The 26,989-nt window shown below is 47.7% G+C and overlaps 1 protein-coding gene across 1 annotated transcript in view; it reads left to right on the top strand.

Annotated features, from left to right (window-relative positions):
- LOC146817360 (CD109 antigen-like) overlaps window positions 1-26,989 on the top strand; it is a 1,044,213-nt gene that overhangs the window by 754,055 nt on the left and 263,169 nt on the right. The window contains exons 23-24 of the mRNA XM_085610952.1: window positions 6,032-6,208; window positions 6,392-6,473. Of these exons, the coding sequence (XP_085467078.1) occupies window positions 6,032-6,208; window positions 6,392-6,473 (259 nt within the window). The remainder of the gene's footprint in view (window positions 1-6,031; window positions 6,209-6,391; window positions 6,474-26,989) is intronic.

Genomic DNA, 26,989 nt, shown 5'->3' on the forward strand with positions numbered 1-26,989 from the left:
TACTGCTAATGTTGTTTATGCCCACCAGGATACCTAATCTAAGGTTGCCTAAAGCTAACTGGCTATATGCCTGAGGTGTTCTTGTGCCTATTCTAAGGCCCTAATGCTTACATTGCAGGTGAATGTGCCCTATCCTAATATGAATAGGCTACATGAGGAGATTTATACCTGTGATAATGCCTAATGCCTAATGCCGTGCACCATGTGTCTGATGCCCCTAATGGTGCCTGATGTGATGTTGCCCAACGGTATTCCCAGGATGTTTTAGGGCTATGCCCGATGTTAATGTTGATTCATGCTAAGTGCATGGCCTCGCCAGCGACTGCTGGCGGTTACACGTTTACTGTTGGTGTCCTGCCTACTCTGATTTCTGCCTCAGGCTCATGGGACGAAACCTTTATTCTCACATGGTACTATATACTGTGATGCCGTGATGTTTTTATTGCAGGATTGAGGCTGATGAACTTCCCTTTATTCTTTGTACTTTGCAATGGTTCTGGCAGGGGCCTGATTGGCCCTGCCATGTATATACTCTCCCCTGTAAATATTGACCTGGCGCCGGTTGGCGCAGTATAGAGATTACTGAAATTACCTTGTGTTTCTACAATACAAAAGTTATTCTTACACAATCTTGTGTAACATCTCTTTTTGGAGTGTGCCTTGTGTGTTGCCTGTGTGTACTGCGTGGATGCTTTGCACATTTCCTCCAGAGTTTTGCCCACCCGCTCTGCACCACGCTACCCTGTTTCCAACAGAGACACATTGCTGACCTGTGTGAGAAGACCGGCTAGCGCCCCTTGGAGCTGTGATCGGTAGAGTGCTCCTGCACACGGATTTGGGGCGGTCTGCCTTGCGTAACACGCGCCACCACTACACCAGGGTACATGGAGGAGAATGCCAATAGGGGTCTGCGCCTCTCTGCATCACAGGCCAGATAATGTTGCGCTGGCTAGACCCAGTGGAGGGTGAGGCCCCTGAGCTGCGCTGAACTTGTGTGGTGGAAGAGCAGTAACTTCACACCTGAGGGGGCCCTGTTGCATCACCTGCATCATGAGGTTCCCCAGTGGACTTGGCAGCGACTGCTGTACCCAGGATTGTGAAATCCTGCCTGGCTGAGGCTTCTAATGGCTGAGTCACAGATTGTTAAAGAGGGCAGCAGATTGATCCCCGGTGTCCATGCCCAGGTGAAGAGAAGGTGGGATGGGGAGCGGAGAAGGCCCCGGAGTCGACCCAGGCCTAGTGCCTGTGGGTGGCACACACTGTGCCCTGAGCAATCCCTGCTCTGAGGCAGACACACATCGCCAACGGCACCACACAAGACTGGTGGGGAACTCCACTAACTGGTTGTAGTTGCAGATATCTGCCATTGGTGGTTGCAGGTTCTAGGTGCACGGGAGTCGTTCAGACACCGGCATTTGGGCGTGCTGCCTGATCTGCCCTCACTCACTTGGGCACTGGGGAACACAAAATCTGGTTACCACTATTAGCTCGGAGGAGGGGACCGGGTGGAGCTGCCTTTCCTTGCCCCCCTGGTAGTGAGAACTTGGGTGTACAAGGCATTTCCAATGGTGCCGCCCGAACGAAGATTCCTGGCTAGCAATCATCTGACTGCAGAGGTGCCGGCTGGTCACACTGCAATGCACCGCATGTCATGCATAGTGCCTGGGCATCTGGAGCAATGATGTCGCGCCTGCAGATGGGAGCTGCATCGACATTTGGTGAACCGAGTGGCTGGAGTCCACTGTCTGGTGGGGCAGGTGACAGAGGACACCCTGGACTCCAAACTAGACTCCCTGAAACAGACACACTCTTCATTTGAGGGCCACATAGACAAAATCACAGTCAACTTCACCCTAGATCACGGAGATCATTACAAGCTTACTTACAAGGTACACGACATTGAGCAAGAACTGGCCAAATACCCCTAATTAGCCTGAGCACCGCGTTGGAAGTGCAGCAGCTATGAAGTCAGTGGAAGAACTGCGAAGGACGCAGACTGCTGCTCCCAATGAAACAACTTGAGGGTGTTGGGCCGGCCCAAGGGAGCAGAAAGCGCTGATGCAGTGGCATATACTGAGACACGGTTGCGTGACCTATTGCCAGCAGGTGCACTCTCCCCATTTTTTGTTGTGTTGCAGGCCCATCAAGTGCCGGCAAGCCATCGGCTGCCGGGGACAGGTCCTAGACTCTTTCTCTTCTGCCTTCTACAGGGATCGTGACACTGAACTGAAGGAGGTACACAATCTGGGGAGGTGAAAGTGGATAACACCACACATATTTTCTTCCCTAACTACGCCACGGGGGTGTGCAGAGGGGCTTGTCTCTAGTTCTTAATTGATGACTTTCGAGAGTTGGGCATCAAATACTCCAGCCAAACAGGTCTGGATCTGGCTACAATCTACTGGTCGTCAGGTGCTGTGGAGTGAAGGGTCTGTGCAACAAGCTGGGAGGTGTAGGAGGAGCAGGCATCCCCTGCCACAACTACAAGCCACCCCCAATCTGCAGCAGGTCATGCAAGAGAGGCGGAAGGTGCTGCATGGGATGGCGATGATGTGTAAACGCACTAAGAGACGGGATCCCGATACTTCCCCTGAACGCTCCCCCTATGACGTGGACTCCACTGCGACATGGTCATTTGGTGTGGAGTCCGTGGAGCCCCCGGATGTGACAACTCAGACAGTAGATAACCTAATTTAATGTTGACTGGTTGTGCCTCTCATTCTTCCACGGTTACAGATGGCTCCGGAGAGTCTCTGGCTTTTTGCGGTTCCTGGTCTCCAGCTTCCTGTTGTTGAAGCTCCTGTCTGCCAAATTCAGCACATAGAGGGGATCAGGTCCAGTCATTACCCAAAGGGAACTGAGCAGTTGTTCAGGTGAGCGATGCATGTTAGGGGTGGTGGTTCATGGTTTTCTTGGTGCTCCGAGCTGCAATGGCAGGAGGGCCATGGCTTTGTTGACCTTGCCAAGGATGAAAAGTGAGAGTTCTTCTATTATTTAAGTGCCTAATTTATGAGGCCCTAGTGGCACTCTTGCAACGCAGTAACATCACTTGTTTGACGTTCCGGTGGCGCAATGTGCCACAGCAGTTTACAAGGCATTGTAAATATGTGCCCCTTTCACGCATTAAACAGTGTGAAAGGAGCATTCAATGGGTGTTGCTGTGGTCGTTCCCACGCCAAACCAATGGAATCTGAAGCATTACCCAGATTTAGGAGAAACCATAAACCTTCGGAATGCATCAGAATCTAACACCACCCCAAGGGTGGCGTTTGGGATGCGCTACGAGGATAAATGTTTTTATTTTTCCTCTTTTTCACATTTTCTATGTGTGTAGCATTCTGCAGCACAGAGAGAAAGAGGGAAAACCCTGGGTTGGTAGGTTTTATGCAGGTAGGTGCCCTTGCTGCACAACATCAATCAACTCCGCAACACAGTCACACTTGCACCATGGCACAAGGGTGGCTGCGTTGGTGCATGGCAGCCATTGTGCGCCAACGTAGAGGAAAAAGACAGGGGGGCTTATTCAGGAGCCCCTTGTGATAGTTTAACACCGCTGGTGCGTCATTTACTTGCTGCATGTGTTTTGCACCACATTGTGCCATATTTACAAATTGACACATCTAGGCATATGCGTGAACTTGTAAAGCCCTGTGTCACATTATACCTGCCTCAGGTATGATGCATGTAGGGTGGGCTTTCCCACGCAACGAAGCCTGGTAGGAGTGGCGCAGTGAAATTTATCATATTTAACTGTGACCAGTCTAGGACAGCACTGCATCAAAACCTTATGCCAGCCTCATGGTAGGCGTAAGGGTGATGCAGTGCCATAGGGATAGACTTGCCCCGTGCAATGCTGGAGTTGCGTCATGCTTGCGACACAATTGCAGCAATGCGTGACTTTAGCGCCGACTGATACATCAGGATTCCAGACGTATATGTCATTGATTGCGACATGGAGCGCCGTACAGTAAATACAGCACATCCATGGTGTAGCAAGGAGGGCGCAGTGAAAAGTGTCCAATCGCTATTTTATCGCAACGATGCAAAGCTTTTCATAAATGGGGCCCAGAAATGCACCCTATCTTATGGATAGGGTGCATTCCTGACCTTTTGTTTGTAGCAGGGCAGTACAGCAATATTCCTTGCAGTGCTGTCCAGCACTGAAACATCTTATATGTGGCACCAAGTGTTTGCACCAATTTTAAGAGCAGGTATTTTCTGGCCTTAAAAAACTGCCTCTAAATGGACTTAGCAGCAGTTTTGGGGGTTTTGCAACATACAAGGAAATCCTTATAAATATCGTTTGTGTGTTTTGCAGGAACTTTTACACATAAACGCCTACCTTGCATCTCATTTTTGGTAAGTCATGCTAACAGGAGTGCTGATTTGAAAAATTCAAGTTTACGCTAGAAAACTCGTTAGCAGCAATGTCTACATAAGGTGATACAAAAAAGCCGCTGTAACATAAAAAAATTGGCGCTACTGCAGCGTTAAGTTCTTGTAAATATGCCCCTATGTCTGCACAGTCATACCTGTTCTCAACCTGTTTTTTCTGGTATCCATTAGCTCCTTACTGTTCAATCTTCTCACAGGAAGCTAGACTGTTGCCAGCTTAGATGAACCCTTTGCTCCAAGAACCACTTTTGACAAAGCTTTTCTTTGAGGCTCCTCTTTCGTAAACTGTTTAAAACATTTAGGACCATCTATAATTCTGTAAAACCAACAAAATGGAGGCTTTTCACTTCAAATACTTAGCCCAACATTGAAGTGATATCTGTGCTTGCCTGTTAGTGTCAGCAAATACTGCTTCCGCTAGCACATCACTCTTGCCTGTATATCGAGTTATCAACATAATACGAAGGGTATCTTCTTGCAAAATAGATCGCACTTCTATTATGTTAATAACACAATGAAGGTAATAGAAGGACGACCTTCTGAAATTCAAATGAAAGCCCTTCTAGTATTTCCAAGGGCTCGGTTGAAGGCTGCCTTGGCACAGATATCAGTGAGTAAGTGCATTAGGACGAGAGGGTCAAATAATGTTTAGCCCTTTGGCTGCCCTGTGCTCCTTTGCATGGGATTAAAGATGTACCACACTACCCTGTAGGTTCTGGATTCCTCCACTGGTCAGGTCACTGAATTTGAATATGCCCACAAACTCCTAAATCATATGAAAGTTTGAATGATTTGGGGTTCATTTAGATATCTTTTCCTGGGACCACTCGCCACAACGTAGACCAAGCACCAATCTATCAGTCATCCACAACTCCAAACTCTTACAATACAGTATACACTCAACCAAACCCATGTAATTTCCATCAACACAGGTGGGATCCTGCGTGCCTTGCGATCATAAAATTAACAATATTACAAAGCTACACGCGTGGCAGGTTTGTGCTATACATGTGAAAATGCAAATGATAATGTTTTTGCCACTTCTCTATTGCTTCTCATAATTGTAGGAATAACACTGTACTGAAATACATCAAATGTGAAGCATGAGATGCGACCAGTTGTAGTTTCCACCAATTAGGAGCAGTTTAAATAAGGACATTTATTTTTAGTTTGGGAAGGGTGTTTTTCTCTAAAAATCAACAATAACGCTCTGAATAATCAAGGGATGAATTAGAGTTCTAAGAATGCATACAGAACTACACAAGTGAAAACCCAATTGTATCAGGTCAGACTTGCCAAGTTCTCTGATAGCAAAGATCAGGGGTGCTGCAGATGATATCAGGATGGCCATCTTTGACGTCTTTTGGTGCACATCCTATATATTGTCTTTATTTGTAAACCTAGAATTTTAACAGAGATGTTAAGTTGTACCATTAATCCTGATAGAGCTAAGGATACTTGGATGATTTGTTGGCAATTAAGGAAGATAAACTAGAATGTATATTTTACCTTAATAAAATTGTAGGTATGTGAAGGGGCCACCACCCCTGGACATTCTAGAGTAGTAGGAGAAGATACTAAGTCCACTTTCAGTGGGAAAGCTTTTGTTCATCTTACAACTTTCTCTTCTTGAAAGGTGATGTTCTTGGACCTTCCATTGATGGGCTGGATTCTCTCATTCAGATGCCTTATGGATGTGGTGAACAAAATATGATCAATTTCAGTCCGAACATCTATGTCCTGCAATATTTGAAAACCACAGGTCAATTGACACAAAGGATTAAAGAAACAGCTGTTGGATACATGAATGCAGGTTTGTAACTCCTATTATGATAAGGCTAATTCTCAAAAATGTTTCCAGTTACTTCATGCTCATGATTAATATAGCATTGACATATAGCTGAACACAAATGCTGATAACAAAACCTAGTTGCTGATAGTCATTCATTTTAACTTTAGCTTCATGCCTAAACTTCTAGATTTTGTATTTCTCTAGGCTACCAAACTGAATTAACGTACAGGAGAATTGACGGCTCATTCAGTGCATTCGGGAACAGTGATTATTCAGGGAGTACTTGGTAATTATAATATTTTTTCATGTTTAGACAAAGTACAGTGCTTTGATTTGTTTCATAGTATGTTTTGTTATTTACTTTCTGGAACTCAATTCAATACCTTAAAAGCCAGTCAGCCTGGTACATTTCTATCAATAGCTTTTAATTTGTATCATTTTTGACCTGTTTATTGAGCTGCATCTCTGAAGTTGCTTTCTGATGTTCCTGCTGCTTGGATATTTAGAATATGTGGAGATGGCACAGCTACTTGCCAAGCCAGACAGTTTCATATTATAGATCTGCCTCTTAAAATGGCATTGATCAATAGAAGACATTAAAAAAAGAAGCTTAAAGATTTAGAAACATCCTATTTTACTTCTTTTAATAACTGGTTCATTGTTAATGGGTTAATTTGTTACCTGCCATAATTTAGTTCTCTTCGATGCCACATATTTAGGGTGCATAAGTCAACTGGCGCTCTTGACGCTGCTTTGAACATTGACCGTTAAGGGTTGTATGTGAAATGATTGATGTAAAGAATATTGATCTGCACTTATATTGGCTGTACAACAGGACCTCCATCACATTGTCTAGGTTAGCATACATTTACCTCTATTATTGTTTACCGTGGCGATAAGTTGTTAGCCAATATTGTGAAATCAATATGAGTGCAGCTTGATATAAAAAAAACTTGCTATTTTGGTAGAACACCCCGTTAAGTAAGGTCTCTGAATGTAAATCATAGCTTCTCTAGTCATGTGAGGCACTACAATCATTAATCATCAGTGTCCCTAGGCTGAGTATTACAAGCTATTGTAGAAGATATGGAAGTCCTTGCATGTTGTGGCAAGCTTAGATTGAACAGTGAAATGCCATGTATGAGTGTTGATTAGTAAATGTACTAAAAACAATCCCGTGGTAGTTATACAACAAATCAAAATTCATAATCAGATATATGGGCCAAGCAGATATGAATAAATAGAAATACTTTTTTATTATATCAGAAATCGTCTAAACAATAATTTAAATTCTAAAACAGTAATGTGTGGATATTTATCATCAGAATACACAGGCATTGACTCCCACTGACTCCCTTTCTTCTGCTTTTCTTCGTGTTTTGTCTGGAGGAAATAAGCAAGGTTTTCCATGAAAGCAGGTCCCTTGAGAATGTACCCGCATAGTGTCATGTAGGGACCGGTCATTACAGTACGTTCTGAAAGTATGGCAAGGCCTGCTGTATCCAGAATCATCTTTGAAGAGGGAAAATCTTCTTCAGCTTACTTGATTGGAATATCATACACCCAGAATGCACACAAACTGGCGGTAGTAGGCTGCTTCCCAAGTGCCAAGGATTAAGCTTATAAACTGGAAACCCTCCAGCAGAAATATGTTCTCCAACATCACAGCCCTCCATGAATCCTACTGTGGTGCTTAATGAACGTGGATCAGTGTGGAACCTTTTTCCTTAAGTTTAGAACTAAGCCTGAAGTCCTGAAAATGCTCTGATGGCCTGCCCAGTGTCTACTGCTGATCATACCAGTGTGGAAGTACCAAACTATTCCAGAGAGGTGGGCCTTAAGAGGGCTTCCCTAGAACCATCTATCTACCAATCCATATGAGCTGAACTAAGCATTCTGATTGTGCCAACACTTGCTTTTCTGGTTATTGTTTCCTTTGTAGGACCCCCCTCACAATTAATCTTTCATGGTATCTTCAAGCCTTTATCTGCCATGTGACTTGGGTGTAAGATGAAGTATCCTCTACCCTACTTAGTAGAGATCTATTCTTGTATTTTATTGGGGAATTTATAAAGCAAGCCCCTCACCTTGGAGGGTAGTGGAGCACTGTACAGGGCAAATAGCCCACACCTGAGGAAAGAAAGACATGCAGATGAGTTTATAATGAGAAGTCAAGTTAGTATGAGCAGGAAATGCAGAACACGGCTGAACATGGTTTGGGACATGCCACCAACGTGAGCAATGGTATGTTGAAAGGTACCCGTGGCAAAGAAATGTAGGGCTGCCATCACCTTCATCTTGGGTGTCAGCGCACCAGGATACCTGTGTAGCGGTTGGAGGTGTGCTGCCAGCTGTGTCGTCAAGTCCTCAATCAAACGTTGGGGGAAGCGGTAGCGGCGTATACAGTCATGTTCCCTCAGGTCAGCCAAGTCCGGAATTGGTCGAGGGAGAGGCGAAGCCCTGCAGTGAATTTGAAGGGACAACGAAGAGTGAGTACAGTACACCACCAATGTCAATGTACTGAGCACATGTTCAACAGGCAATACACATATGCTACATACAGAGTCAGGCCTGTTCAATGAGCCCTGGACACGTATGCCAGGCAGGGGACACTCCTACCAAGAGCCAGCTACAAACGTCGATTCTCAACCTCAATATGCCATGCCATGAAACTAGCTGTGGGCCAGTGTAAGTGAACAGGCAGACGCATTACAGGAGTTACAGACATCCACATATGTGCAGAAGAAGGATGTTTATTGTACAGACAGGTTGCGGAACACTAGATGCACAGGTCACATGTCATAGAGAAAGGACAGACCACATACCTTGCCATGAGGGAGTACATGTCAAGACTGTTCACACATACATTGAGAGTATGCAGATATGTCCTTGTTATGAAACTCCGCGTCCAAGCATACATACACACCTTACGTCGGATTACACATGTGGGCTGGTGTGCGTAACAGTGTGCCATGCCCATCTACACACAGACACATGTTGGTTGCAGCAACTGCAGATGCATTTGACCAGACACCTACAGCAAACCTATGGGAACACATGACACACACATGACATAGTTACAGCGTGCAACGCGGGCATTCACATCTCAGGGGTAATTTTCCGTGTACCTGGCATCAGGGGACAGTTGCGGGTGTCGGTGACTGTGCCATGCCAGTGACGCATGGCTCAACAAGTCTGTACTACATGCACACATGTCAATGGAGTGAAGGGGATGTGTGGCACCATCACACATGACATGTGTACACAGCTCATCATACTTAAATTAGCTTCACACCTCAGGAGTAATGTGCCACATCACGGTCTGACACACCTGTGCCCGACACACATAGTTCTGCACAGACAATGCCTTGATGTCCAGCCTTGGCCAAGTATGACAGCTCTATTCCTGTCTGTGTGCCGCCACTGTCAGGTGTGAAACGCACCATACATACGCTCTGAGGGCGTGTGTAGGGTCCCTATCCCTATGGGTGTGCTGGCGTATGCGTACGCCAATGTAATACGGACCGTACACGCGTATGTATGATCCGTATCACTATGGCGTATGCATACGCCAGCACACCCATAGTGATAGGGACCTACACACGCGTGTACGGCCCGTATTACTATGGGTGTGCTGGCGTATGCGTGCGCCATAGTGATACGGACCGTACACGCGTGTGCAGGGTCCCTATCACTATGGGTGTGCTGGCGTATGCGTACGCCATAGTAATACGGACCGTACACGTGTATGTACGTTCCGTATCACTATGGCGTACGCATACGCCAGCACACCCATAGTGATAGGGACCCTACACACGCGTGTACGGCCCGTATTACTATGGGTGTGCTGGCGTACGCCATAGTAATACGGACCGTACACGCATGTGTAGGGTCCCTATCACTATGGGTGTGCTGGCGTATGCGTACGCCATAGTGATACGGACCATACATACGCGTGTACGGTCCGTATTACTGCATTTGGGGTGCCCTAGGGCCGTGGAACCTGTTGAAATAACATAGGGGACACATGAGGGACAAGTATAATGGCCTAAATGCATGCTGGTTGTCATGGAGACCGAGTTTACAGTTTGAATTTTTGCATCAGGTGGCCAGCAGAAGACGGTTTGAAACAATATACTTTGTTGCAAAGTGGTTGTTGACTTGACATCATGCTCAATTTTTAAACCATGCAAAGCCCCTCACTGGGGTAGGTTTAAAGGGATTGGAGGAAACGTAGGATGCTAATGTGACTGACCAATCTCTCTGTACTCCTGTAAATGTAACAGGCCAGCAAGGCAGATATAAGGCAGCCAGGTCCATGAGAGAGCACTTGCCTGCACATCCTTTCATTCCACAACACTGCTGCTGCTCGTGATTCCTCTGGCACCATTTCCAGGTCTGTGGAGAGGGCCCAGCCATTCACACAGGAGGAGAACCTTGCCCTGATGGATGTGATCCGCCCACAGTACACCATGAAGTATGGTCGACCAGGGGAGCAGGTGAGTGCTGACTCCACTAGCTTAGACTGTGCCCCTTTTTTGTGACTGTGACTTCGGGCATTGTGTCCCTGTGTGACAGACATGCAATGTTGTTTGGAGTGGGTCCCAGGGTGGGGAAGGCCTCATGTCTCCCATGCAGCGCATGCTGTAGTTCCTGTGTGCACTCCTCACTTGCATAGTGCTTACTGTGAAAAACAATGCATGGTGCATGCCACATTCTGCCTGACTACTCCTCCTGGGAATGTTGTTGCTACAGTCCTGATGTGATTCTGTGTTCCCCCCAGTGTGACAGGTGACAGTACCCATAGATGTGTGTTTGTTTAGTGTACCTGTGCTGTGAGTGTCCAAATGATGTGTTCGTCCCCTGGACATTGGTGTGTGTGTGTAAGTCCCCTGTCATGTGGGTGAGTGCATATGGGGAGAGTTGCACACCAGCTGCATGAGGGATGGCTATACCCTGGCCATGTGGTGTGAGCAGGGGGCAGTGCTGTGTGACTGCCGTGCTGAGCCAGCCCCACACCTGTGACACCCCCAGTCTAGTGGCACATGGGCAGAGTGAGGTTTGTACCCGCAGTTGGCAATGGCAGGTGATTGTCCTGTACCTGTGTGTGTCTGTGTACTCTGCTGAGGTTGCGTCAGTGGGCTGGGGCATGTGACTGCTTTGAGGTGCTGCACATAATCCTGGGGTTGCTTGTGATGGTGTGATCCAGGATCCTTAATTGGGTGGCACCCCTCATGCCACCTGTGTACTTTCACTGCCACGTAGTGCATTTTGCCTTCCCCAGAGGATAATGTCCCTATGACAAAGGTGCAATGAGTTTTCTGCATACCATGGCCTGTTCAAACAAGACAAATTATTAATATGTGTGTCTCTGTGTCATTGCTCAGGTGTATTAAAGTATCCTCACTTTTGCATCCTCACAGGTAGGCGTCCATGCCAAGGGGGAGATATGGAGGCGAGCCGTCAGTGCCGTGCGGAAGACGGAGAGTCGGAAGCTGCGCCTAGCCCAGGTGAGGAAACGCTGGCAGGATATCCGGTGCTGGATGAGGAGGATTGCACGGGTCCTGCTGGGGGACTCACCTGAGAGCAACAAGAACCGTGGGTGCCGGCGTCTGACCCACATCCATAAGCGTGTGCTGGCGGTGGTCTTCCCCGACTGGGATAGGCGCTTACTGGAGAAGCAGCAGCAGGAAGGGGGTAGGTACATGTGTGTTTGTTGTGTGTCCCCAGCTTTTGGAAGTGCGCAGTTGCATGGATACACTGCCAGGGTTTAAATGTGCAGTGCATAACCAGTTCCCCAAAGTAAACACCTGCTGTTCTTCCTCCCTTCCCCTCCTTGCCATGTGTTCCCGGGTCTGTGGGTAGTCACTCTTGCATAAGGTAATCTAGGCTGGCAGTTAATCCAAGTGCCCAATGCTTGCAGCATCATGTGTGGGTGTGGTGTGTAAGCGGTTTTGGGACCTTGCCTGTGCCCTGTGTCAGTCATTGTGGGGTCCATGTCAGTTGGCACTGATGCTGAGTCCCGACATAGGAGTGTGTCTTAGAAGTGTACTGCCTTACAGCATGCATGTAAGATGTTGTGCCCTCTGACATGATGTGAATGAGTGGGAGTAATGCATAGTGCTGGGACGGTTGCCTCAGTTGCAGTCATATTCATCCAGGACCATGGAGGTGTGTGGCCACTACCGTGCCCTGGGGAACCTTTTCCTAGGTATCATGTGTGTCATCCAACAATGTGGACATTCTCAGTGTCTTCGGCATAGGTTGGGCTCTGTGGCATTTTACCCTGGCCTCATCTGTATTTGCGTAAACTGTGCTACATGTGTCCACGTTACAGTGTGACCCAATTTTGCTTGTGCATACTCACGGTGGGCAGTGCCTGTGTGTCTTGGTACGACAATCTGATGATGGTTGATTGTCAATGATGTATGTGGACAGGCGCAACAGTGGTGGTTTGTGTACAATCAAGATTTAGTGCAGCCCATGTTTTTTCATCCCAGAGTAAGAGGTGTCAGTACTTCCTCTGTCTCAATCACATGGTCTCAGGTAGGGGGTGGTTTGTGCGGGCAAGGCCTACATGTCCAAATCTGTATTCTCCTTGCTAGGTCTGGCCTGTGTGTGATGTTTGTCTGGACATACACTCAAGGTGCAGTGACCCAGTCATGTTGGGCATGTTTCAATGCGTTAGCTTTGCAGCATGTGCAAAAAGTCAATAGACATGGTTCCTGCTCATCCCTTTTTTGGCAACGCTGTGTGGTACAGATGCAGTGCACGATTGTCCCCAGAGCCTGGCTCCTCTGTCCAATTTGATATCAAGTAATTTGCTGTTGTGTCATGCACTCCATTGTTTCTCAGTGGCATGGTGGGTCAACCAGCTGTGTGTTGCAGAGCCTACATATGTATCTTGTATTGTAGATGTTACTCATGTTGCTTTTCAGGCTATGCACTGTGACCTATGTAGATCTGACTCATGTGACCTATGTATACAGGTGTCTGATTATTTTCTGTCTCTTCACCTTGCCCACAGCATCGTCGGGGGACTCCGAGGGAGACACTGGCACGGAGCGTGAGGAGGGACCAAGCACCAGTGTTAGCAGTGCTATCTTGTCTGGCACATCGAGTGGCACGGAGGCCGAGGGGAGTGAGGCGGAGGACCTGTCCAGTTACACCAGCGACTATGACGCAGACGGGTCCGAGGCTGAGCTCCCAGAGGGGGCGGAGGCTGCTCCCACAGCTGAGAGCAGCACACAATCTCTACCTGCCCCCTCCGTTCCCATCACCGGCCTCACACTTGCTCTGGTCCCTTCCCGCCGTGCTAGGTCACCACGTGTATCCTTCTTGCCAGGCACTGTGCCCCCTTCCCCTGTCTCCACTGCTGCCTCAAATGCCGAGTCTGTGGACATCCTGCGCCAGTTGCAGGTTGGTCAGACTGCGATGCTGAATGTCCTCCATGGCCACACCCGAGTGATCACCCAGATGGAGGCATACGCCAGTTGCTGAGGTCCATAGACTCGACACTGACTGCAGCAGTGGGTCTCCTGCAGCACTACGTCCCCCCCACTACCCCTGCACCATCCACACTTCCCACTCCCATGCCTGTCCCAAGCACACCCAGCCGTACCCATGCACGCACCCCACCAGACACAGGCAACACACCACCAGGGAAGCCCAAGCGCACACCTCCTGTCACGCACACACAGGGTGAAGTAGGCACACCCACTGGGTCGGGGGAAAACGTAAGACACGTAGCCACAGTGGGAGTCCACATTCTTCACGACCCCCTGCCTCCAAATCCACTCCCCTCATCTCTCCTGGCCAAGATTCCATCAAGGAATCCTTCCTGGCCGCTCTGTCCCTGAGCCCCAAGGTGACACCACCCCGCAAGCGGTCAAAGGAGTCCCCGGTCAGGGTAGTTGAGCCCCCCCACTGTCCACACCCTCCCCCAGTAGCGCTGGGACCCATCCCTCCGACCCCCCCCCCCCTCCTTGGGGCCTGTGTTTCCTTCGGGTGCAGGGGAGACGCTGGAGGACCTTGCAACCGTGTGCAGCGCCATCCTCACCTCCACCTTTGGCGCTGCCCCACCCCCTGTGGTGGAGTCCTCCATCCCTGCACCCACAACACCTACCCTTGCCCCTCCTGTCCCTGCGGTGCCTGGTCCTTCCCCCCCACATGATGCCCCCCCTTCTGTGGATGAAATGGACATGTGAACTGTGCAGGCAAGCTAGGGGACACACGTCCCGATGTGTACCCCCCCAGTACTTTGCTGATGGCCTGACCTATGGGCCTTGTAAATAATGGACATTTAAAAACATTACAATTCGAATGCTGAATAAAGCTTTTTGTTTTTCTTTTGCACACTTATGCTTTCCTGGACTTGCTGTTGGTGGTGCTGCTCAATGGTTTGGGGTGGGGATAATGTGTTAGGTGTCTGGGAAATGTAGTAGTGTTCCTTCCTCTGTGGACCCTGACATCTTCCCTGCAGGGTGTTTCCTAAATGTTGTGCTGAGCTGTGTCTACATATCCTTGGTGTGTGACGGATCCGTTCAACTTTGCCCATGCATGCTGGGCGATGTTTCCACCTGCATCATTAGTGGCATCCTTGGTGGTCACTGTACTTGAGTATCGAGTATATTTACGTGACTTCATGTGGACATGTTCCCTTTCACACACTCTGCATGTGTGTACTCCCAGCCTCGCACACATGTGTTTCGTGTTCTGCAGGGTCTTGGAGCACCTGACTGACAATTGTGGGTATTGTATCTGTGGGTACTGCACCCTTTTCTTTCCATGGGCACTGCTGGGAGGACTCTGCACCCACCCCTCCTGTGTCTGGGAACTGCTGGGAGGACTCTGCACCCACCCCTCCTATGTCTGGGCACTGCTGGGAGGACTCTGCACCCACCCCTCCTGTGTATGGGCACTGCTGGGAGGACTCTGCACCCACCCCTCCTATGTCTGGGCACTGCTGGGAGTGATAGGCACCCACCCCTCCTATGTCTGGGCACTGCTGGGAGTGATAGGCTCCCACCCATCCTGTGTCTGGCCATGTACGCTCAGGACATACACCGGTGGGGGTACGCTCCGTACATGCACTGGTGGGGGTATGTGCCGTACATACACTGGTGGGGTGTGGGTATGCTCCATTCATACACGGGTGTGGGTACGTGCCGTACATACACTGGTGGGGTGTGGGTACGCTCCATTCATACACGGGTGGGGGTACGCGCCGTACATACACTGGTGGGGTGTGGGTATGCTCCATTCATACACGGGTGGGGGTACGCGCCGTACATATGGGGGTGTTGGTACGCGCCGTACATACAGGGGTACGCGCCGTACATACGGGGGTGGGGGTACACGCCGTACATACGGGGGTGTTGGTACGTGCCGTACATACGGGGGTGGGGGTACGCGCCGTACATACGCGGGTGGGGTACGCGCCGTACATACGCTGGTGGGGGTACGTGCCATACATACACGGGTGGCGTGTTGGTACGCGCCGTACATACACGGGTGGGGTGTTGGTACATGCCGTACATACGCAGGTGGGGGTACGCGCCGTCCATACACGGGTGGGGTGTTGGTACATGCCGTACATACACGGGTGGGGTGTTGGTACGCGCTGTACCCAGGCCTTCAGAGCGTGGGTACGAGTCGTACCACGCGTACCCCTACGTCACCCCAACAATGCTGGTACGGCCCGTACCCAGGCCTTTGGAACGTGGGTACGGGCCGTACCGCCATTGTTGGGGTGACATAGGGGTGGGCGTGTTACGACCCGTACCCACGCTCTTAAGGCGTGGGTACGGCACGTACCAGACTTGTTGTGTTGCTGGTTCGCGTCATCACCCACTTTCGTTGTGGCGGACGCATGCGTTGCTGGACACGCCCCCACCCCCTCGAAGTGACCAGGCCCTGAAGGTCAGTTATGTCCAGGGCATGTATGATTTGTGACTTGGGTGGGGGTCGTGTGTCCTGCCCCTGCCCCCCCCTTTGCCCCTGGGTGTTGTTCTGACCTTCTGCGGCGTCCGCTTCGGTTCCTGTAGAGCAGGTGGACTGCTATGAGGGCTGGGATGACACGTAGGTTCGGGTCCATGGCTGTCCGTCGCATACAGGTGCTCCTTGTGCGCGTTGTCCTGATTTCCCGGCAGTTTTTGGCTGTCGGAAATTATAAGCCGTGCGGGGTGACGTCGGTGCGGATCGTACTTCCTGGTTCGTGAAACGCTGCCTGAATGCGTCCCGACATCACGTCGGCGCTTTCCCGGATCACATTTGTATGGTTTTTTCGTCGGTCGGTGTTTTGTACGATTCGTACGGAAATAGTTTTTCCATACGAATCATAATGGCAATATTGTGAAGTTTTTTGACCGGGTACGCGTCGGACGGAGAAAACGCTCCGACCGACGGTTCGTACCTGGTTTTTCCAGGATCCGAATCGGCCCGCTAGTCTGTGGTCCAGTGTTTCCACTTGGATGTAGTCAGTTGTTGCTACTGCTGCCAGACACTCCATAATGTTCCGGTGAACTCTCGTGACTTCTTAGGCACTCTCCAGTAAGGTCAGATCCCACTCCCCATTCAGAAGCGGAATCCTCAATATCTGTGCCATGCTTGGTTTTAATCCCCGCCACTTTTTTCTTTTTAAATTGAGGCTTTGATTGTGTAGGTTTGTCTTCCTTTTTTAATATGAAGTCAGAAGAGCATTGCGAATCCTTGAACACCATTAACTATATGTACCATTAGTTCTGTAAGAGTGTTTTTCAACTGATCTGCAAAGACAGTATAACATTCGGTCGGGATACAGTCTGTTCCTGTCGTATTCCCATTAGTCAAGCCCTTAATACTCATTAAGATTTCCTCCCAATTGGGTGGACGATCTAGACATTGCTGATCCTCTTCCTCAAATGAACTGTAAGGGATGAGATCTTAATATTTTTTTATTTCACCCTGCCCCTTGCCCACATTTGCTGTATATAGAGTGTGATAAAAACCGCCCAAAAGCCTCTCTTATATGTTCTGGATTCGTGGTCTGGCCAATCACCGGGTCATTTATCTTTCGAATTATATTTAACGAGGTTTGCTGTCTTGTGCCCACCGTCAACTGATGGCAAATTTGTTCATTAAGCTCATAACCCACTTTATTCTAGACGATAGCTTTACTTACTGCTTTATCACTATATACATTAATAATTAATGCCTTAGCAATTGCGACCTGCCTCTCTACACCTTCTAGATCCTCCTTTTCTCTCACAGACCTCACCAATTCCTCTTCTGCAGCCCCCAGATTATTCTGCAAAATCTTCATAGAATGCTCATCTCGTTTTTTACGGTTTAAAGAATACCTTAACGTTTCGCCCCGATTCCAGCCTTCATAGCATCCCATACAATTTCAATAGTGGTGCTCCCTAGATTGTCTCCCAGAAACCATGGTATCCATTGCCTCATATATGTACAGTATCCAATGTCTGAGAGTAAGGCTCTTTCAAATGTCCAGGGCCCTGTGTTGGAGTTAGCCAGGTCTATTTCTAGACTACAAATTAATGGGTTATGGTCAGATAAAACCCGTGGTAATTTTTCTATTTGGCATTTTGATTTTATTGAAATAGACATAAACACATAATCCAATTGGGCATGTTTCAGATGCGGATTAGAGAAATATGTATATCCTATGGTTGCCGGGTTTACAGCCTGCAAGCCATTGACTAACCTGTGAGTCTGACACATATTTTTTAGCGCCCGAAATACCTTTGGTTTCCTACCCAAATATCGTCACCCCTCCTCCATAGACCCATCACTGGGTAAATTAATGTTAAAATCACCACAGACTATAAGTGGGAGAGGCCAGTGCATGAGTTCATTTGAGATATCATCCACCACGACAGGATCGTCACAGTTGCTTCTGTATACTGTACAAAGTTTAAACTTCTGTCCCGCATTGTATTGGATTTCAGTAATCGCCCAACGGCTGTATCTATCAGACTTTGATCTATTAATCAGTAGCCCAATTCCTTTACCCAGGATCGCCACCCCCCAAACCCTAGCCCCCTGTGTCGTAGCACTTATCATTCAAAACCCTACTATTTTCAACACATGTATCTGTGAGTCCTCTATATGAGTCTCTTGGAGGCATATAATGTTAGCACCCATTGATTGCATCCCCACCGCAACCTTCTGCCTTTTTCTCCCATCATTCAGACCTCATATATTAATGGATGCAATTTTCAATACCCCCATCTGGTTTTATACCACATTCCTATCACAGCTTTCCGGTATGCCAATTTTATCCAGCTTTCTCTTATTTATGAAAGATACTACCCAACTGTTTCTACCCTCCAAAACATTATGTACCTCTATCATGAACCTGCTTATCACCTGTCTGAAACACCCCACAGTCCTCCCTTTCCCACCGACCCTCCCTCCACCAATATATAGGCAGCCAGGCTCAACCATAAGCCTGTGTGAGGACATCTGAATCTGTCCACCTCACCCCCCCTCCCTTTTAGTTACCACTACACCTGGTTACACCCCTATCCTGTGCTGTGTCCGGTATCCTGGCTTGCTCCCTCGGTACACGGCTTTACTACCTTTTTTATGTTTTAGAACCAAAATTCCCTTTTGAGATGTCCTCCAGCATCTTCTGAGCTTCAATTTCTGAATTAAAGCCGAAGTCATGCACTTGATAAATCACTTTGAGCCTGGCGGATTTTGTAAAAATACCATGGCTCCTGCTGATTGAAATTGAGGCATTAGTTGCCTAAGCCCCCATCTCCGTTCCACCGTAGCATGGGCAACATCCGGCTTAGCAAAAAAGGAAAATCCTTCAAACTGTCTTTTGGAGTTAGGTCTAGCTAAGTCATAAACAGCTTGTCGAAGTAAAAAGTTGCCAAAGTAGACCAAAATGGCACAGGGTAATGATTTTCTGGGAATCTGTGGGCTCTTTGCACTTCTCCAACCCAATCACAAGATGACAGTTCAGGAATAGAGTCTTTTAACATCTTTACCACGAATTTCCTTATATCATTACCCGATTCACAGAACTAACTTAAGACAAAATCCTAAACTTACTACCAGTTTGGTATTCACAGAAGGCACTTACTCATTTTGGTATTCACAGAAAGCACTTACTCATTTCGGTATTCACAGAAGTTAGGAGTCCTAACTTTAGGACTCCTAAATGCCTTAGGTGAATACCGAAAGTCTTAAAATTAGGATTTTTCTCAGTTTAGGAGTAGTAAAGTTAGGACTCCTAACTTTACTACTCCTAAACTGGGAAAAATCCACACTTTACGACTTTAGGTATTCACCGAATGCATTTAGGAGTCCTAAAGTTAGGAGTCCTAACTTTACTACTACTAAATTGAGAAAAATCCTAATTTTAAGACTTTCGGTATTCACAGAAGGCATTTAGGAGTCCTAAAGTTTGGAGTCCTAACTTTTCTACTCCTAAACTGAGAAAAATCCTAATTTTAAAACTTTCGGTATTCACAGAAGGCATTTAGGAGTCCTAAAGTTAGGAGTCCTAACTTCTGTGAATATCAAAACGAGTAAGTGCCTTCTGTGAATACCAAAATGAGTAAGTGCCTTCTGTGAATACCAAAATGATAGTAAGTTTAGGATTTTGTCTTAAATTAGTTCTGTGAATCGGGCCCAAGATTCTCAGGTAACCCAAGCAGCCTTAGATTATTCTGATGTTGCCGGTTTTCATAGTACTCTAGCTTCCACATGACATCTTTAAGAGCTTTATCTTGAGAAGTAGATTTTACCTGCAAGGTTTCCACTGTATTTTCCAGCACTTCTGTGTGTGACTCTACCATATTCATCCGTTCCGCAATTTCTGAGCAGATTTTCCCTACTTTCCACACTGATCCTTGCAGTTTCTTGGTAGCTAGCCTTGCCTGTCGAATATCCGCTTTAACGTCATCCTGAAAAGCTCTTTAAGATTGTAAAATCAAATCTAATGATGGCTCGGTTGAATTCCACCTTTTAGTATGCTCCGGGTCTGCCCCACCCACAGCCATGGAGTGTTTACCATCTTCACTGGGCATCTCTGGTGACAACATTAATGTTGTTGAGTAATCCCACCCCAGTTCAGCCGCCAGTTCTTGCTCCCCCGCGGTCTTTTGCTGAGTCTTTCTTCCTGATACCCTCTTAGCCTTTTTCTTGGCCGTGGTGAGTTTTTCTCCTGGGGTGCTGGCTCCTGGGGATGAACCAACCTCCTCATTGCTACTGTTGGGGATATCAATATCTGACACCTCGGATTCTTCTGTCAAGGAGAAAAACTTCTCTCCTGGCATATCGGGGGACTGGTAGCCTAATTCCTTAGCTCCTGGTACCTATGCTCTCCCGGGAGATAATGTATTAGTTGTTATATCTCTTCTTCCATCATTAGGTACATTATCCCCTGGAGTTAACATATCCATCTCTGTCCCGAGGGCCTATCCTTCCTTCGTTAATGCCCTTCCATCCAGATTGCGACCCAAGATTGGCGTTGGTGCTTCTACCGCAGCTTTCACAGCTTCATTTGGTCCAGGACACCCATTTTCCTCCTCAGGGTCCTCTGTCGGAGCATTAGATAATATCATCTGGCTTGCCCCCAATGTTGCACTATTCATGGTACCATCACCCCTTTTTTCCCTTGAATCTACAGTCTTAGAGTCAGCTAAGGGTTGATTTGATTTGAATCATTATTTGTAGAGCGCGCGAATGCCGTGGTGTTTTGGCACTAACTGTGGACGTGAATGTAGGCCCCTGAGCGTGTGTTTTAATTTTTGTCAAATAGCCAGGTTTTTAATTCCTTCCTGACAAACCTGCCTTGCTGTTTGGATTGCCCGTGGATTCCTTGCATCTGCACCAACGCCTCGCGGAACCCGCTGCGCGGGTCCCGCTTCGCAGAGGGGCGCTCTCCTTCGTGGGCTGTTAGCTGCTGCTGGGGTAAGACAGGGGCTGAGGGCTGCGAGCAAGAGGGCTGGGACTACATTTCCCAGGAGTCCCAGTAACCCCGCCCGTTCCACCTGGGCTGCTCTCCCTCCCCGCCCCGCCCCCAACGACCGGGTGATCAAATACCGGCTTGCCCTGCACTTCGTGGGACACCTTGACAAACCTGCCTTGCTGTTTGGATTGCCCGTGGATTCCTTGCATCTGCACCAACGCCTCGCGGAACCCGCTGCGCGGGTCCCGCTTCGCAGAGGGGCGCTCTCCTTCGTGGGCTGTTAGCTGCTGCTGGGGTAAGACAGGGGCTGAGGGCTGCGAGCAAGAGGGCTGGGACTACATTTCCCAGGAGTCCCAGTAACCCCGCCCGTTCCACCTGGGCTGCTCTCCCTCCCCGCCCCGCCCCCAACGACCGGGTGATCAAATACCGGCTTGCCCTGCACTTCGTGGGACACCTTGACAAACCTGCCTTGCTGTTTGGATTGCCCGTGGATTCCTTGCATCTGCACCAACACCTCGCGGAACCCGCTGCGCGGGTCCCGCTTCGCAGAGGGGCGCTCTCCTTCGTGGGCTGTTAGCTGCTGCTGGGGTAAGACAGGGGCTGAGGGCTGCGAGCAAGAGGGCTGGGACTACATTTCCCAGGAGTCCCAGTAACCCCGCCCGTTCCACCTGGGCTGCTCTCCCTCCCCGCCCCGCCCCCAACGACCGGGTGATCACCGTAAGAGCCATATATTAACGTGTGAATACCGCTGCGCGGGAGCTCGCCGGGAGAAGGCCGGGACAAGGGCGGGACCGTCTGTGGCCGTCAGAGGCCGTGTGAGGCCGGGCCGGGCCACCTTCCTAACATTTACCACTCAGTATTTATAACATCTCATGGTATCACCGAACAGACGTTTTAAATGTTTATTTTGTAAACATTGCATCTGACCATAACCAGGCTTGTGTCCTCATTGTTAGTATAACCGCTTTGACCTAACTTTGCCCATTATTGTACATAATTTGAGGTCTGAGGTTGGTGTTAATTTGGTTATTTGTATATCTAAAGATGACCCTAAGATCTGGCAAAGAGAGGCAAGTCCAGGTCTCCACCTCTAATGGCACTTTTACGGGTACAATTGACCAGTTTTTTAAACGCTCTACTGCCATACTGGAGAAAGAAATCGCTCTAGTTGAAAAACGTCTTTCACTAGATATAATTACAGGCAAGCGATCCTCTCTTGGGAAAATTAATGAGGCAGTCTCCCCCATTCCGCTTTCCCTTTTAGACACTGATAGCAATGATGTTAATACAGATTTAGTGCTTGTAACTGTTCCTGAGACCCAAACTGTGGAGTTAGCGGGGATGGGTCAAGATAGCTCATATACCACTGCATATGATAATATGCTAAATGGAGGGACTACTATTTTTTTAGACCAGCCTGGAGAGAAATCAGGTCTCTCGGACTCACCTAATCTTAACATCAGTAAGGAGCAAGTGACTTCCCCTCCCCTTTCACAACTTCTACCCTCACAGAACCCTGGGAAACGTAAAAGGTTAGACTCTCCCGACTTAGTTGAACATATTGAGGGGGCGGGAAGTTCTATTGATTCACCTATACAGTTGCCTAATACTAATGTGGTGGTTCAACTTGAAGACCATAATACCACAGTTAGTATTGCAGAAGGCATACTTCTGGCTAAGATAGAGTTACTAATGAAATCCCTGCTCTTACCACTATTCGAAAGGACAAGACTATTGAATACAAAAATGGATTCCTTGGTTAGGTTGGTTAAAGATAATATAGCATCTACAAACAGAACTCTTGCCAGTTTAGCCCCAAAAGGCTTGCCCCCCACTGCCCTGTTATCATCGAAGTCTACTCTGGTGAATAACAAAGCAGGGGCCTCAAGTTCAAAAGTGGGACCCACTACGTTAAAAGCCCCGCAGCCAACAACTGTATCGGCCCCCAAGAAAACAGTTAGCTCTGAGGGCGCACCTAGACAGAAGGCCGCAAAGCAACCCCAGGCCAAGAAAACTCTTAGCAGTCACGACCAAAACATCCGGCCCTATATCAAACCTATCCCGAAGAAACAATGTGTTAATCTCCCCCCAGAGTCACAGCCTTACACCATCATCTTAACTGGCGTGGCTCCTTTAGTAGATGGTAAAAGAGAAACATACAAGGACCTCTACAATAAAGTAACATTCTGGCTTAATAAAAATCGCCCGCTCCCACCCAACATGAATCCTGAAATTCTTAATGTAAGAAGGGTGGATTGGATAGGTTATGGTAAGAAAGATCTTGAGGGGGACTGTGTGGTGATAAGTTTCAGAGAGCCATGGGTGGCTGAATTTATCAGCAGGGAACCTAGATTCGGAAGAGTTGGGGATGTGCAAACATTATTGTTGAATTATTTCTATCCTGCTTTATATACAAGTAGACCCCAAACCCCATTTCAACATTCTAGAAGAGACAGGCCAAGAGGGAGATTTCACTTTGATACCCCAGTCTACCCTTTGTTTCACCCGCACCTCACAAACCGGTTCGCTCCGCTATCCGGCTTGGAAGGTGTGGATTGACTTGACAATCTACTACCGATTCCCGGGCCGAGTGAAGTTGTACTGAGTTCCCCTAACCCTACTCCATCTCCCAGGGCTGAGATTGTAACAGGGCTGAGTGGTAATTCCCAAGGGGAGGTAGAAAGGGTAAAACTTCCAAATCCCACATATAGACCCCTGGTCCCTGAGGAGACTGTGAATCCATTTAACAACTTGCCGAAAGAAACAAGTAATACCCTCACAGTTTTGTCTTGGAATATAGCGGGATTAAAAGGGAAAATGTCTGAGGATGACTGGGGCTCTTATGTGGACTCTTTTGATGTTATCATTTTACAGGAAAGCTGGTCAACTGATGCTATCTTTCGGGTTGGCTATCTTAACTACTATAAACCAGCCTGTAAAGGACCTAAAGGTCGTCCTTCAGGTGGTCTGGTTATTTGGATTAGACAATCCCTAGCCTTTAAAATTATAGACATTCCTACCTTAAGTAGTGATATTCTTGCCTTGAAATTGTCTGGTAAAAATAACGAGGACTTTTTTCTGATTAACATATATGCAAGAGGGCAACCTGGTGGGAAGCCTGCGAGAGCAGCTAGCGATTTAGATTCCCTATTAAACAATATTACTAGCGACAAATGTATAATGGTGGCAGCTGATTTTAATTGTTCTTTTGAACCTTTTCCTAGTCTTGACAAAGAAGGATATGGGGAAATCGATCAAATTTGGAATATTCCACCATTATCCATCCCTCCAATTAAAAAAGTTACCGAGGCCGCAATGCAGTGGTTAGGCCTCTGCCTTGAATGGGATCTGCGCGCAGCTAACGGTAGAACTAAATCAGATTCGATGGGAAAGGTCACTTTTGACAATTCCCAGCATTCGAGCCGTATTGACTACTTCTTAATAAAGATAGAGTTTTGGAAAATCCTAGAGGATATGGAAGTAGTCCAAAGACCTGAAAGTGACCATAATCCCCTGGCAATTAAATTACTACTGAATGAGGGTCTCAGATTGGATTCTGCATCCACTACCGTTACAGCCGAGGCTGTTCTCACGAATGACTGTAGAAGGGTACGCTGGACTAGGCTTATAGACAACCCTACCGTATTAGAAAGGGTTGCGGTGGAGGTCTCAGCAGCCACCAATTCGATGGTACCCATAGTTAATGAAGGCACTTCCCTGGAAGAAATAGGGTCGATCCATGAGTCTCTGTTTAATAAGATTAAAACTTTTTTTAATGAACCCACAAAAGGAAGGTATAATGGTCCAGTACCAACTAGGACCAAATGGTATGATAAATCTTGTCGTCTTGCCCATAGCACCCTAATAGCTGCTATTAAATCCAAGTCAGCCAATGATATTAGGCTAGCTAGGGTTAATTACAAGAAAGTACTTAAAGAGGCAAAAACCAACTGGGACGAACAGCGCTGGTTAGATTTATACCAAGCAAGCACCTCATCTAACCAACAAAAATTCTGGGAGGTTGTGAGGTGGGGTGGGACTGGGGACTCGAAAGTCCCTGTTAACCATGTGCCTGCAGAACAATGGGTCAAGCACTACGCGACACAGTTTAGTAACACGGTACGGATCTCCCACACTTGGGAAGATGCCAGTGTACAGACTGCGGTGCCCATACTTGACCACATTGTCTTCACAGAAACAGAAACTGTAGTTGCTCTTAAACGAGTCCAGAACGGTAAGGCCCCCGGTTTGGACTGTGTCCCAGCGGACCTTTTTAAGTATGACCAGGTGCATTGGGTTCCGTACATAACTACCCTAGCAAATGCGATAGCTAGAGGGACCAGGATCCCAAATTCATGGAAAGGGGCAGAGATCCTGCCCGTGTATAAAAAAGGGGACAAAACTGATGCTGGAAACTACCGACCCATCAGTCTTATTGATGCCCTACAAAAGGTAGTGGCTAGAATGCTTTTAGGAAAAATCGACACCTGGATGACCGAAGCTGACATTCTCTCTCCATTACAAGCTGGCTTTAGGGCTCACATTAGTACTGTAGATCAGATCTTAAGATTTGTTATGATCTACTGGAAAACTGTGTTTTTGAGACGTGGCACGATATACGCTGCATTTGTGGACCTCAAATCAGCGTTTGATTTGGTCCCCAGAGGAAAGATGTGGGCTGCATTAAGAAAGATGGGAGTTCCTTCTGCGCTCCTAGAATTTACCATCAGGATGCACGAGGGAAATTTTGCTAGAGTTAGGTGGGGTCGCCAGGGCCAGGTCACAGAACCCTTCCCTGTGACTCGTGGAGTGAGACAGGGCTGCGTCCTGGCCCCTACCCTTTTCATACTTTTTATTAATCAAGTGGTTAAGTTTCTCTCAGAAACCCCTACCGATGCCCCATCACTGGGTGGGACTAAATTCCCCCTTTTAATTTTTGCTGATGACACGCTCATATTGGCTAAAACACAGAAGGGTCTGCAGGTAGCTATAGACAAATTTGTGGATTTCTGCAATGAGAACGATTTAGAAATTAACACCAACAAAACCAAATTTATGGTCTTCACAAAGAAAAAACCACAGAGGGGCAATGTTACGATGAACGGGTCTAGTCTGGAACAGGTTGAAGTTATGACCTATCTTGGTGTGACAATGGACTATAGATTACGCTGGAAAGAGCAAATAGCGGCGCTTAGCTTGAAATTTACGCGTCTGTCCGGTTGTCTGGTGAAGGAGCAGCGGAGTTCTCTGACCAAAAGGGTATTGCCCGCTCTTAAAATATATAGTGCAAAAATCAGCTCTGCCATATTATACGGGGCTGATATATGGGGTTGTGTGGACCTGGCTGTCCTTGATAGGATACAGAACAAATTTTTCCGAAACCTAGTCAGTCTTCCTCCATCAACACCCGCTCTACCACTATTGATGGATATGGGGTTCCATTCAATTAAACATCAAGCCCAGTACAGGATGGTGGCGTTATGGAGACGAATATGGTCCACACCGGAACTTGCCATGTTTGCCCAAGAGCTTCAGGATGTTAGATCACAACAGGGGGCAGGTGAAATTCCATGGTTTAAGTCAATTAGAAACACTCTTATCGGAATGGGCCTCCCCCAGTTGTGGTTTGAGCCGGGCTCTCACATCTTTCCCTCTAAGAAAGATTTTAAATCTCTCTTCTGGTCTATGGTTAAAGATGAACACGTTGCTCTTTCAGAGAAACCGAACTTGACCGGTCTGTTCTTGCTACATAAAATAGTCCCCCATACCGAGTGCTTTTGGGATGTAATTGTCAAAACCTTAGATAGGAAACTTTACTTTCAGTTCCGTCTAGGTACATTGCCATTACGGGCCTTCACCAGTGGTTGGCAGAAGCC

Source organism: Triturus cristatus, chromosome 6 (genome assembly GCF_964204655.1).
Source record: "Triturus cristatus chromosome 6, aTriCri1.1, whole genome shotgun sequence".
Lineage (NCBI taxonomy): Eukaryota > Metazoa > Chordata > Amphibia > Caudata > Salamandridae > Triturus > Triturus cristatus.